The sequence below is a fragment of the Myxocyprinus asiaticus genome, chromosome 23, assembly GCF_019703515.2.
Source record: "Myxocyprinus asiaticus isolate MX2 ecotype Aquarium Trade chromosome 23, UBuf_Myxa_2, whole genome shotgun sequence".
Lineage (NCBI taxonomy): Eukaryota > Metazoa > Chordata > Actinopteri > Cypriniformes > Catostomidae > Myxocyprinus > Myxocyprinus asiaticus.
The window spans coordinates 5,957,798-5,973,331 of NC_059366.1; the positions used below are offsets into that span (position 1 = coordinate 5,957,798).

The 15,534-nt window shown below is 40.9% G+C and overlaps 1 protein-coding gene across 1 annotated transcript in view; it reads right to left on the reverse strand.

Moving 5' to 3' along the window:
* The window catches only part of LOC127413928 (neuroendocrine convertase 2-like), a 114,924-nt gene that overhangs the window by 18,217 nt on the left and 81,173 nt on the right, over nucleotides 1-15,534 (reverse strand). The window contains exon 11 of the mRNA XM_051651506.1: nucleotides 2,496-2,723. Within this exon, the coding sequence (XP_051507466.1) occupies nucleotides 2,496-2,723 (228 nt within the window). The remainder of the gene's footprint in view (nucleotides 1-2,495; nucleotides 2,724-15,534) is intronic.

Consider the following 15,534-nt stretch of genomic DNA (forward strand, 5'->3'; position numbering starts at 1 on the left):
AACTTTAATTTTTTAATACTTAAGTACAATTTAATGTGGTACTTTTTTACTTTCACTCAAGTATGTTTCTGGCTGGATACTTTGACTTTTAATTGAGTAAAATTTTCACTCACTATGCATACTTTCACTTAAGTATATTTTTCGAGTACTTTTTACACCCCTGGTAAATAGCATATATCATTATTTGCACCAGGGTGCAAATAGCATCTGCCAAAAAATAATGCCTTCTAATGTGACTGGTTGGACATTAATTTTATTTGATATGAGCTCTATAATTTAGGCTTCATAATTTAGTATAGACATCGGTAAATCAGGCACTGTTGATAACGAATTGTCAGTGGTAATGCTGTTAAACCCATCACACATCGCGGGCAGGTGCGTACACAATAGAACAGGAAACATCCTGCACGCTGTTGTATAGCTTGCAAATCTTTAATATCTTACAGCGTTTCGGTCAAAGACCTTCTTCAAGCATTTCTTTGAAGATTTTTCTAGTTGCAAGGTAAGTATATATTGTATGTCACTGTTACAGTCTTGGATTTACTCGAGAGGTTTCTCTAATGACTCTGCCGATGTGATCATGTGAACCACAGGAGATTAATGGTGGTGGACATATTCCTGCCAGTGTGAACTGAAATTGTTTTTACACTAAAGCTTCATGTCAGACTGTTTATTCACAAAAAAACCTCTGATGACAGCAAAATCATGCAATGACTGTAAGTTGCTCACTTTCTTTTTTAGAACGAACATGCGAGCGTTTGCTAAATAAATATTTGACGATGTGAATGCATAAAAAAAATAAAAATAAATGTATTACTGCTCACATAGATGTTAAAAGCTTTCTATTCTCATTTACTAGTGAGTCTGAAGCATTCCTTATATGGTTTTCATGGGCGTGGATTATGATTATTGTGAATTAATTATTGCACTCTATTTACATGCACACGTTTTACAAACAAATCTAGGAAATATGAAGCGTTTGTGAATCCAGCAAAACGTTTTCAGGAAGCTCGAAATTACTCCCAAACTTTTGTATATTTGCAATATTTCATGAATGAGGCCCATTGTTTTGAATTTGAAATGAATTTTCTTTTCATTTAGCCCAAGAAAAACTAATCTCGGTCTTGGTTAATATGCCTTTCATCGGCAGTTTGTCTCGCAAATTCTTCTCAGATATGGTGTCAATATGCCTTAACTCTCCATCACTTACGGAGCAATGGAATTCCTTGTCATTGTGTAAATACTCAAGTTATAATTAATAAAGTTTAAGTGCCTGAGCTTTACCAGAGCATATTTCTAAAAGTCTGGTATACTAATTTACCGAAAAACTTCCTTAAATTACAACATAAATACGTTATATTTAAGATACAGACTTCAAAAGGTACAGCATAACAGGACCGGGTCCCGCTGTGATTATGCATTCTCTCTCACATTAAGTTGGTGAAAGGTATAGTTGAATGTTGTAATAGTCTAGACAGTCACACATTCTGGGATCTCCTGTAAAATCAATTAAAACGTATTTTTCTGGCTACTGTGACACAGACATTCTATGCAGGTTAGCTGTGAAAATGCTCGTAATGATTCATTAGCTTGTACAGATAGGGGTCTTTTCACACAGCGAATGCTCTATATGTTCAACTCATTACAGTAAACTCACGTCTTTCTCTGTAGTGCCGCTTAATTGCTACTCTCACCTTATACATCGGCTAGAACCCTCGTGAACCCTGTGTTAGGTATGATATGAGGGTTGACACTTTATCGAAGGGGGTTTTCAAAGGGACACATACACAAGCACACACACACACACACACACACACACACACACATACACACACACGCACGAACTTCCTGCGCACCAGTGGAGCTCAGTTTAATTGCGGCTGTTGCCATAGCATGCTATGCCCAGCAGTGAGGGGGAGAGGACTAAATATAGCAGATGTGAGAAGGAGAGGCAGGGAGACAGAAAGTACCAGAGTGTGTGTGGAGTGTCGGGAGCGCTGACACATGCAATATGCCTTCACACAGTGCACAGGAGAGGTCAGGACCAGAATAATACCACAATGAAGCTACAGCTATCATACATTCAGAATGTCATGCATAACACAGCTAAATTAATATGTGAACAAATGAAATAACCCACAGTAGATGGATTAAAGCAATCAGCCAATTGAAACAATGTTTACTAGTCTTACTGATGGATCTGCAACATCACACGAGCAGTGTACACATTAGCATTACTGTGTATTCTAAGAGTGAGTGTGGTATTGCTTTCATATGACAGTTCCACAATCAAGTGAATAATTAAGAATAGCTCACATTTCAGACAAAGATTGGCCAGTGGATTTGTGTATTTTCTCTGTGCCAATGAAAATTGTTTTAAAGAAGCAAAAGCATCAAGCTTTGCATGTCACAAGCCACACACAGACTGAAGTTTCATGTTGACTTTAAGGTCTTAGTCTTATCAGTTGCTTTTCAGGTTTGTTATCTGCACTTACTATATCTCCTGCACGGTTCCAGCCACACAGTGAAAGCGTTCTGGAACAGTCTTCCACTCACGGGCGAGTTTGACCATGCCTCCAGCATCTAATACGCCGTAGCCAAACAGATGGTTAAACTCAAGGCCCACACCATTCCTCCTCCACTGGTGCACCTCATCATGTAGTTTGTTCCTCTTAGATGTGAGTACAGTCAAGTGCTGCAGGTCCCTCCAGGTCAGGTTTGGACTGGACACACACACACAAACACAGGAAGAAAAAAAAGAAAAAAGAAAAGAAAAATAAAGTCAAGCCTATGGCAAGTCACTATAAAATGGATGACTGTTATTATAATGGCTGTTTGTCATACATTTTTATGATTCACTCTTCATTTAAAGCTCACAATTCTAATAGTTATATCAATATAATATATTATAATAATATCAATTTAAAATAAATGTACTCTCTTGAGTCAATGACTTCCTGAAAACTGCACAAAGCACAAGAACAACAAAACCCTTTCAGTTCCATATGGATTCTTAAGATTCCTCTACTCTAGATGAAGAGCAATTTGCACAGAGAGGTACAGCAAGCAGATGCTGACTACAGTCTTAAGCAGACTGTGTAGAAATGAATAAGCTTGGACTACACTTTTGGGGTGGGTGGTATGAGTATGTTATTATTATGATGATGATGATGATGATGATTATTATTATTATTATTATTATTATTATTATTATTATATTTATCACGGTTACAGTATATTTCACATTATATTTATTTTTGCTGGAAATTCAACAAAAACTGATTTATATTTCAATAACCATGTGGTAATGCCTGTTTATTAATAATTATCTGATTTACAAATAAAAGCCACTTCATCTCATTTGTTTATAATAATAATAATTATTATTATTATTATTATTTAATTATTATTATTAGGATCTTGATTAACGCAAATCAAAAGATTCGATTATTCAAATTCACATGAATGATAAGCCTGTTGTCAAAGAAAAAAACAGCTTCACATTATATAAAACCTGAGTTCAGTTGCTCGGCAGCTGTACGGCAGTACCCACTGTACATACCATGAGCGCTCCAACTGACCTGAGAAACACATTACCTGAGAATATTTCCGAAATCATGATGTGTGTCTCGTATTTATTTTGGTTGTTTAAAATCACAATAAGCGATGCCCAATTCACGAATGAATTATTGTTTTGAGTCGTTCTATTCAGGGGTGGAAAGAGTACTGAAAAATCATACTCAAGTAAAAGTACTGTTACTTCCCAAAAAATGTGTGAGTTGAATAAAAATTAATAGAAAAGTAGCTCATTTAGAAGTACTCAAGAGTGGTGAGTATTCATCCCCTTTTAATAAACACTGTAAACTGCAATTTAAAAATGTAGCATAAATACTGTAATTCACATTCCATTTTATGGCTGTTTGTCAGAAAGAAAGAAAAATATAGGTATCCTCGAACAGTTTATTTTTGACTGTCAACTTTTTAAATACAAAGGGCCCTTTTTTGCACCTCTGTCCTTTGAAGATCTTTTCAATATGCATTTATTAAACTCTTTTAATTTGGATGGATGTTTTCTATGTAAAAAAAAAAAAAAAAAAAGAAAAGATTTCAAAATAAGTAACTGTCACAACGCTTATCTATGATAAACAGTACATGTATCTGCTTGCCCAAAATAACAGGGGGACATAATTACAGAGATATAAAGATTATAGAAAAGGTTATTTTTAACAATGATCACCATTTTAAATCACAATGCATGAAAAAACATAAAAATGCATGTGTACAGTTCATGTGTAGGTGTTACGATTCACTGTTGTCTGCCCTGTGTTTTGCCTCTATCATCTGTTCCACCCGGACTACACTTCCCATAATCCCCTGCTCTGATCGCTTCCAGCTGTTCCTCATTGTTCTCACCTGTGTTCCATTCACTCATTAGTCTTTGTCTATTTAATGCCCTGTTGTTTGCTCATTCCTTGTCAATTGTTATGTGTTTTGATCTCCCATGTATTTCCTGTGTTTTCCCATCGTGGATGTTTTCTTTGTTCCTGCTCCACTCCATGTCCCAGTCAAGTCTGAGTCTGCTCCACACCATGTCCCAGTCAAGCCTGAGTTGGTTCCACGCCATGTCATAACCTTGCCTACCACGACTCCCAGCTTGAAGCCCTTCTCAGCCCTTGTCTCCAAGTTGAATTATCCACCCCTGATGTCGGTGTGTAGGGTCACGAGGACCCTTCCTCACAGCTTGTCAGTACTCCTGCCTGCCACAACCAACGAGCCGACGGCCACGCCTGCCACGGCCAACGAGTCGATGCCCACGCCTGCCACGGCCAACGAGCTGGAAGCTTCGTCTGTCCCAGAGCCAGCGTTGCCAGCCTCGTCCATCCCAGAGCCTGCGTTGCCAACTTCGGCCTCCTGGAGGAGGAGGAGGAGGAGGAGAAAGGCTTCCGTTTCCAAGTCTCAACCCATGTTCACGAACATAAAGGTCATCTCCGAATCTCTGCCCATGTACACGACCACAGAGTTCGTTTCCAAGTCTCAGCCCATGTTCACGACCACGGAGGTCGTTTCTGAGTCTCTGCCCATGTTCACGACCACAGAGGTTATACCCGAGTCTCAGTCCATGCCCACGACCACAGAGGTTGTTCCCGAGTCTCTGTCCACACCCACGACCACAGAGGTCGTTCCCGAGTCTCTGTCCATACCCACGACCACAGAGGTCATTCCCGAGTCTCTGTCCTTGCCCACGACCACAGAGGTTGTTCCTGAGTCTCTGTCCATGCCCACGACCACAGAGGTCCTTCCCGAGTCTCTGTCCATGCTCACAACCACAGAGGTCGTTCCGAAGTCTCTGTCCATGCCCACGACCACAGAGGTCGTTCCCGAGTCTCTGTCCATGCCCACAACCACAGAGGTCGTTCCCGAGTCTCTGTCCATGCCCACAACCACAGAAGTCGTTCCCGAGTCTCTGTCCATGCCCACAGAGGTCGTTCCCGAGTCTCTGTGCATGCCCACAGAGGTCGTTCCTGAGTCTCTGTGCATGCCCACAGAGGTCGTTCCCGAGTCTCTGTCCATGCCCACGACCACAGAGGTCGTTCCCGAGTCTCTGTCCATGCCCACGACCACAGAGGACATTCCCGAGTCTCTGTCCATGCCCATGACCACAGAGGTTGTTCCCGAGTCTCTGTCCATGCCCACGACCACTGATGTAATTTCCCAGTCATCCTGGACACTTAGTTTCGAGCTGCCACGGCTCCACCTTCTACGGCCTCGCCCCTCGAGCCTGCCATGGCTCCACCTTCTACGGCTTCGCCCCTCGAGCCTACCACGGCTCTGCCTTCCATGGCTTTGCCCCTCAAACCTCCGACGGGTCCGCCTTCCACGGCTTTGCCCCTTGACTGGGACATCCGCCTGACAGCTTCGCCCCTCGAGCCGCCTATGACTCCGCCTAACATGGCTCCACCCTCAGAGCCTTCCACGGCTCCAGTCTCTACCCTGCGGTTGCCACCCAGGCCTCCTGACCCTGTTCCAGCCCTGTGGCCGCCAACCAGGCCTCCTGATCCAGTCCCTATCCTGAGGTGGTCTCCTGGCCGTACGCCTGATATACTCTGGTCTCCTGGGTCTTCTGGCCATCCACCTGATCTGGTCTGGTCTTCTGAGTCTCCTGGCTGTCCACCTAATCTGCTCTGGTCTCCTGGCCATCTGCCTGAAATACTCTGGTCTTCTGGCCGTCCACCTGATCTGCTCTGGTCTCCCTGGTCTCATGGCCATCCACCTGATCTGCTCTGGTCTCCCTGGTCTCATGGCTGTCCGCCTGATCTGCTCTGGTCTCCCTGGTCTCCTGGTCATCCGCCTGATCTGGTCTGGTCTCCTGGCCGTCTGCCTGATCTGCTCTGGTCTCCTTGGTCTCCTGGCCGTCCGCCTGATCTGCTCTGGTCTCCTTGGTCTCTTGGCCGTCCGCCTGATCTGCTCTGGTCTCCTTGGTCTCTCGGTCGTCTGCCCAATCTGCTCTGGTCTCCCTGGTCTTCCGGCCCTCCACCTGATCCGCTCTGGTCTCTTTGGTCTCCAGCTTCATCTTGGCCCTCCCTCCCTTACCAGCCTTTCTTGGGCATCAGGAGCTGCCCATTAGAGGGGGGGGGCTATGTTACAATTCACTGTTGTCTGCCCTGTGTTTTGCCTCTGTCATCTGTTCCACCCAGACTACACTTCCCATAATCCCCTGCTCTGATCATTTCCAGCTGTTCCCCATCTACGGCTTCGCCCCTCGAGCCTGCCACGGCTCCAACTTCTACGGCTTCGCCCCTCGAGCCTACCATGGCTCTACCTTCCATGGCTTTGCCCCTCAAACCTCCGACGGATCCGCCTTCCACGGCTTCGCCCCTCAAGCCTCCCACGGCTCTGCCTGCCACGGCTTCGCCCCTCGAGCCTCCCATGGCTCTGCCTGCCATGGCTTCACCCCACGAGCCTCCCACGACTCTGCCTGCCACGGCTTCGCCCCTCCAGCCTCCCACGGCTCTGCCTTCCATGGCTTCGCCCCTCCAGCCTCCTGTGGCTTGTTCCAAACCTGTGTGACTGTGAGGAAGAAAAACTTGCAGTGAAAGTAAATGATGACTGAGGATTACATTCTGTCTGACATCTCCTTAATTGTGTTGAATTGAAGAAAAAAAGTCATACAGGTTTGGAACAACATGAGGGTGATTGATGAAAGAATTTACAATAATAATAATTATTATTATGAAATTATTATTATTATTAAAACATGTTATTAACATGTAATACATGTAATAGTAATAATTTAATAATTTTCTTCACAGTCACACTGGTTTGGAATAACATGAGGCTGGGGAAATGATGACAGAATATTAATTTATCACTTTAACTATCACTTTCAGGACGCTTGTCAGATTTGGACGAATCTGTCAATTAAAACAGAAGTTTGGAAACCAGTTTCTAGTAATTATTACAGTGAAAAACGTGAACAAAATTCCACAGACCCAAACATATATAATGCTGAATAAAAAGATGCAAGATCATACTTTTATTAATGGCTACATTCGCTATTTCACAGCATTTTAAAGTCCTGAATGGATTCTTAGTTCAGTTACAGTATTTTCAGTGTAGAAATAATTTAGATCATTGGTTCTGTACAGTAAGGGTAAACTGCATCTTATCTGTGTATTTGGAAGCGTGTTAGGCTTATTTAAGTTCATAGCTTGTTCTCTGTTATCCATGAGAAAAACGCACCACATCTGTCAAATGTAAAGTTGCTCTGCAGTGTTCACCCGCAGAGATGAGCTCTAGTAGTCATGCACGCACTTGATAGGCAGAGCAAAAGACATATACACTTAATGCGGATGTTTACATGGATTTATACAGTAGACACTGATATATTTCAGCTCTGATATAAAATGTATACTTACTGAGGTCATAAGAGCCCATAGTTACAGAATCATCCTGACAATTACCATCACCACAACACAGACAAGCTCACGTTATCACAATCGCCAAAACTCAACGCAACGAATTTTATTAAGTTGGAGCTGCAAGTTTAATCTTGAAATATCAGTTTGTTTTGGTGTAAAATTAAGGCATTGCGTGATGAAAGTGTTTCTTTTGAGAGTTTGTTGCTGCAGCCATGAACGTGACTCGAGTGACAAGTCAAGTCAACCTTTATTTATAGAGCACATTTAAAAACAACAGAAGTTGACCTAAAGTGCTTCACAGACCAAACAAACAAAATGACAGAGTGATATAAAAACAGATTGATTTAAAGTTAAATATAAAACATAATAAAATAAATAAAAACATTTAAATACAACATCATGTATTTATCCATTTCAAGCTATTCAGTTATCTATTCAAAAGCTACAGAATAAAAATATGTTTTTAAAGAATATGTAAAAATGGCTAATGATGACGCTGACCTCACATGGAAAGGGAGACTATTCCATAGATTAGGACATATCACAGAAAAGGCACGGTCACCCTTAAATCTATAGCGGCAACGAGGAACCATCAATAAAAGTTGATCAGAAGACCTGAGTGCTCTTGTGGGGGAGTAAGTGAGGAGAAGGTTACTGATTTATTGGGGCGTGAGACCAGATAGTGCCTTGTAGACAAAAATCTGAATTTTAAAATCAACCCTGAATTTCACAGGAAGCCAGTGTAGAGATGCTAAAACCGGGGAAATTTGATTCCTCTTTCTTGACCCTGTTAAAAGCTTAAATGCCATGTTTTGAACTAGCTGTAGGTGGGATAAAGCAGTTTGGGGCAGACCAATGTACAATGAGTTACAATACTCTAACCTTGATGTAATAAGATGAGTGGATCACAATTTCCAAGTCTTTCTGGGAAAGAAAATGTTTTATTTTATCGATAGATCTCAGGTGGAAAAAGCTACCCTTGACAACAGCACTGATCTGCTTATTGAAACGTAACGAAGAGTCTAAAATCACTCCAGGACTCCTCACATGATCTTGTATATTCGACGACAGAGGACCTAACTGGGCAACCAGGCCAGGTAAGGAGGACATGGAGGAACCTAAAATCAGAACTTTGGTTTTGCTTTCATTTAATTGTAAGAAATTGTTTGCCAGCCATTGTTTAATATCTTTGAAGCAATTTAGGGCGCTTTCAGATGAACAATTCTTGTCTACACTTGCTGGGAAATACAATTGGGAATCGTCAGCATAACAGTGATAAGATATGCTGTACTTCTGAAAAATAGAGCTCAGAGGAAGCATATATAGAGAAAATAACAAGGATCCTATAATCGACCCTTGAGGGACACCACACTGTAATTGAGCCGACATAGAAGAAAAATTACTTAAATTTACAGAGAATGTCCTTTCTTTTAGATAGAAGGAAAACCACTGGAGGGCCATACCCTGGATGCCAACCATACATTCTAGACGATTGAGAAGAAAATTATGGTCGATAGTGTCGAACGCAGCACTGAGATCTAATAAAACTAAGACGACAGGTGAACCTGAATCCATGGAGAGTAAAATATCATTAGTGACCTTCAACAATGCAGATTCAGTGCTGTGCAAGGGTCTGAAACCAGACTGAAATGTATCTAAAATGTTACATGTATTTAGATAGGAGTAGAGCTGCGAATAAACAACTCTCTCCAAAATCTTGGAAATAAAAGATAGTTTGGAGATTGGTCTGTAATTGTTGTGTATTGCCGGATCCAAAAAGGTTTTTTAACAAAGGATGTAGAATTGCATGTTTAAAACTACTTGGAACAACTCTGCTAGCTAATGAGCTGTTAATTATAGTTGTCACACTGGAACTGATAGTCGTGAAAACTTCTTTAAGAAGGCGTGGAGAAAGAATATCCAGCTTGTAATGATTTGCGTTATCAGAGATTAATGTAGAGAAAAAGATAGCTTTCGCTTCCTTTACAGCTCTCTGACAGTTAGTTAAACACTCCTTTAAAATATCATAAGAGACCTGAAGCTTGTCTCTTTTCCAATTGTGCTCAGCTTTTCTGCATTCTTGTCTGAGAGCGCAGGTGATGTAATTTAACCAAGGCTGTGAAACACCCTTAACTCTCCTTGGCTTGAGCGGAGTGGAGTGAAATTATTAAGTGTTTAAAGTATAAGATTTATTAAAAGCTTCAACATATGATTCAGTGTCAAGTCCAGCTAAGACATCATCTGTGAAATGAGTTTGATAAAATTCTGAAAAATGATTGGCAGTAGATGAGTGAATGGACCGGGAGTGATGTAAGAGCTGAGAAAAAGTAGGCAGAGGACAAGTAGATACAGACTCAAACATTATTAAATAATGGTCAGAAATGCCAATATCTAAGACCTCTAAGTTGGATACAGAAAGACCATAAGACAACACATGATCTAATGTATGACTCATATTATGAGTAGGACCAGTGACATGTCGTACAAAATTTAAAGACTCAGTGAGGGAGATAAATTCATTTACCAGAGGTTTTGATGGACAGCATACATGAATATTAAAATCCCCAAGAATCAGGAGTCTGTCACCAGGAGACACCAGTCCAGAGAGAAATTCAGAAAATTGTTGGATGAAGTCTTTATTAAATCTGGGAGGTCTGTACACAAGTGCACAGAAAGCAAGACCCAAGGGGGCCTGGGTTGCTCAGCGAGTATTGATGTTGACTACCACCCCTCGAGATGCGAGTTAGAATTCAGGGCATGCTGAGTGACTCCAGACAGGTCTCCTAAGCAACCAAATTGGCCCAGTTGCTAGGGAGGGTAGAGTCACATGGGGTAACCTCCTCGTGGTCGCTATAATGTATGGTTCTCACTCTCGGTGGGGCATGTGGTGAGTTGTGTGTGGATACCACGGAGAACAGCTTGAGGCCTCCACATGCCCTATGTCTCCACAGTAATGCGCTCAACAAGCCACGTAATAAAATGCACGGATTGACGGTCTCAGATGCGGAGGCAAATGAGATTCGTCCTCTGCCACCTGGATTGAGGCGAGTTACTACGCCACCACAAGGACTTAGAGCGCATTGGGAATTGGGCATTCCAAACTGGGGAGAAAAGGAGAGAAAAAAATACCAATTGGACCTCAAAATTGGAATACATGTCCATAGGTAGCATTCTGCATTTAAAAGAGTTTCTAAAAACAGTGGCAACACCACCTCTTCGCCCTGAAGTCCATGGGGAATTTAAAAAGTCACAGCCTGGCGGTGTTAGATCCCCCAGGGCCATTTGTTCACCAGGATTCAGCCAGGTCTCAGTGATGAATAAAAAGTCCAATGATAGTGATATAAAAAAGTCATTCAGAATAGAAGACTTGTTCAATATTGAAAGTGCATTAATGAGGGCCATCTTAATAGTGGGGACATCTGTGTTTTGTGGTGAAATAAAAGATGTGCCTTTCAGCAAAATGAGATTATCAAAATTGACACCCCGCTTCACATCACTTTCAACAGTCGGAGGGCGACGGCGTGAAGACCAGATGGCCGGTATGTGGTGGTTGTCAGAGGAAACAACTGGTAATCTGCAGGGATGATGGTGTAACCCTCGATGGACATACCGGGGGTGACGCTCAATTCCAAGAGCCGCGCAATAGGTATAAACTCCATCTGACAGGCGGGCTGAGGAATTCAATCTCTGTAAATCCAGAGATGAGTACAATAATCGGAAGAAAGATGATTGCATGATCTTGCAAACAAGCTCGGAGCTCTCAGCTGAAACTGGCAAGGGGCCAACAGCAAAACTCCAACAGGCTAAGATTGGCAACAGAAGGCAGAAAATCCTCAATGAGTCCACCAGCACGACCCGAATTCAAAGTCCACGCGCTCCAGCCCCACTTGACATCGACGATGGACAAGGAATCAAGCAGCCTATTTAAGACTGCACCTAGCAGTCCTGGCAAAGACCATCGGTGAGTGCAGCGGTGTTTATTTCCTTTGAGGTAATCCAGTCAGATGTGAGGTATAGCGTAGATTTCAAACAAACTAAAAAGTCAATATTCCATAAGATTGTCCATAAAAGAGAAGCATAAAACTCAATTTCCTGAGGTCGATCACACAAAAGGCCACTAAAACAAAAGCATCTCAAAACATTGAAAAGAACCCGGAGAGCAGTGGCAGAAAAACACACCTGCGTTCACTCTACCGGAAGACAAAGCGCAGCTCTAAAGTTTCACTGTCATAAAAGTCCCATTTAAAAATCGCTCAATAAATTATGCATTTATTAAAACATATTTAATTAATACCAGTAATGTAACGACAGGAATGTCACCGATTGTAACGAAGTAAAAGTGATTTTTTTTCATTAGAAATTTACTTGCGTAAGAGTAAAAAGTACCCACTATTAAACCTACTCTTAAAAGTACATTTTCTCCCAAAATGTACTCAAGTAAATGTAACTGTGTAAATGTAGAGCGTTACTACACACCTCTGAAAATAAACATATCATGTGGTTGAAAAGGCTGCTTGAGCAGCTGTTTCTGTGAAATGCATAGCGAGCCTGTCTCTCTCCATGTCAGAAACTCTGCACGAACTCAGATTTAAAATCTGGGAGCATGTTATTTTGCACTAATATGGAGCACTTTAAAAAGATGCGTATCACGCAAGCAGCTCTTTAGTTAATATTGTATATATATTGTATATTACCGAAATGAGAGTATTTGTAATTTGTTACTTTACATCCCTGGTTTTGTCAAAACAGTGTGAATAGATACGAGATTCAGTCTGATTCATTCATTCAGATATACACGTTCACTAAATCGTTTGGAGCAGTTTGTCACTCAGTACAACACTATCAGGATATTTAAGAACACAGAGACAGAGCACTGGATAAAGTGGATATTTACCAACAATCAACTGAAACAAAAAGCTTTTTTTAAAGGTACAGTAAAAAAAAAACTTCAACTAGTGCTGTGTCATGTGAATAAGGGGCCGCTCACACATAATGTTTTTGACAGCTGCGTAACGTGGGAACCGGCGGGTGACCAGGAGACCACAGGGGAACCAGCGGACGACCAGGAGACCACTGACACCAAACTCGCATCCATGTCTGCCACACACCCGAACCAGAGTTGGTGAGCGCTGAGTAAAGGAGGAGGAGAATAAAGGCATTGGCTCCTATCAGGATGGCAGCGATACCTCCTTCACTCTCAACAGTTACCTTCCCTGAGAAGTCGCTCCTGCTTCAGTAGTTATGGCAGACCCTGTGGCAGAGGCCCCTTTGTTCCCTGCTCTGGTGGTGTCAGAGTTACCTGTGGAAGAGTTTCCTGTTGCATTGCTCGCACCTGAGACCACAGCTGTCTTGACCTCGCCTGAGTCTCCAGCTGCCTTGACAGAGTCTGTACCCCACCATGTAAGCGAAGCTGAACCTTAGAGCATAATCTATATACTCAATCAGAGAGAAATCACACCTGCCTCCTGGCAGACAGGATTTAATAGGCTCGTTAAGCCCAAAATGAAAAATGTATTTGTCTTCCCAATCAGCATGTTGTCCAAAGTGCAAAAACAGCTCCTTGATGTATACTCCTTGATAGAGTCAGTTACCTGCTGAAGGGACAGGAGTACAATAGCTGCTAGATCCATTATTGGTCGGATTCTCTGTAATGAGTGGAAACTAGAGAAAGTAGGATCTAAATGCAGTTTTAATGAAAACTCAATGAAAACTCAACAAAATACACAAAATTAGAAAACAGAACACTTTAACACCCTTACAAGGACAAGAACTGGCTAAGACACAAAGAACATGAGGGCATTGTATACACAAAGACTAAAAAGTTTAACAAAACTAGTCATAAGACACACCTGGACAAATCAACAAGGGAAACAGAAAACAAGGGCAGAAATTCAAAATAAAAGACACACAAGAAACCTATACTGAAAAAAAAAAATGGAGTGAGAATTGTTTAAAAAAAAACCTAGGAAACAATTTCCACGCAGAAATTGCTAGTTTAACAGACCATATTTTCAAATAAAGGCTAAACACAATTCTTGGTGGCTTTAGTAGAAATTATTAAGTAAAGTTGACTTAATCTTGATACTCTGTTTCAAGTAAATTTACTCACTTTTTGTTTGTTAGCAATTGATTGAATTAAGCCTTGCTTTTAAAAATAGTGATGTCTGGTTCGTGAATGAATCGTTCTTTAGAACTGGTTGAACCAATTCACCAAATCAGACTGAATGAAGTTACTCAATCATAACGCGCTCTCGGACGTGCCTGACATTCCAACTCGAAATGTGCCAATAACTGGGAGAAAGATGATCCTATAACTGTCTCATTCAGACATGTCCGACATGGTGAGAACTGATGAGCTGCTGATACTGTCTGTGAGCTGAGGGTTTCATTAAGGGGGCGAAATGTATGTTTCTGTTGTATTTTACTGAACAGCAGAAAGTATAACAAATAAAACATACTGGAAATATGTTAATGACTTCAATATATTACTGTTTTATCAACGTTTGATGATGATGATCCGGTCGCAACAGTTCACGAGTCAACAGTATACTGATCTGAGAACTGCCTCTTTCAGATATGTCCGCAGTGCCGAGAACGATGAGCGAGCTGTTAATAATATAAGCATGCATGTACCGAGGACATGAATGAGGTGGCAAAACCATTTCTTTAAGTTTCTTTAATAACAAATAAAACATACTGGAAATATGCATACAGCTAGTTTTGTTAAACAAAATTTGTATTAAAATATGCAAAAACCTTTCAGTCGAGAGATGTACATACATTTTACTATTGAGTATTGTGCATGCAGATTACATTTAAAGCTGTTAAGAATTGTATCATATATTTATTTATTTATATTTTTTGTAAAAAGGGTGAGTTTATTAAGACTAGTTTATTAACTTTATATGCTTTAGATACAACATCCGCATTTGTATATCAAAGTCTGTACTGGGTGCTTTAGGTGCAAAACATTAATGTAGGAAAACAAGATATATCCAATAATTGTCAGTACAGATGACTTTATTTGAATATGATTAAGCGTGTATACCACGACACCGTGAGGTTAAAATTATATACTAGTGGCGTTATTACGTGATGATGTAAAAAAAATTATGCTGAATTGGTTTTTTAACCTGTTCATTGAAATGAACCATCCGGGAAAATAAAAAAATAAAAACGGTTTGCGGAAAAGATTCTTCCCATCACTATATAAAAATGTACAAGCATTTCAATGTTTTTTAATATACTTAGTCATGGTACTTAAGCACCAAGCTTAATACATGCACATGCAGACCTGAACACTTGGTGCACAAAATACAATGATGTAATATTAAACATATACAGTATATTATTATGTTTTTATTTTTTTATCATAAACAGCTCATTCTGAGTGGAAAATGAACTTCAGACTTTACAAAACAAGAGGTTACCAAACCTAACAACAAAATCAGCAATAAAAACAATGTAAGTCAAGTTTCAAACAGTGAAACCATGCAAGATCATTAAATGTTCAAGCCTGGTGCATGCTGAGAACACCAGCTATGAAAAGTTAAGTAAAATGTACTTATTTGCCTGTGAACTCAAATTAGTGAATTAATATGACAATGTTTTCTAC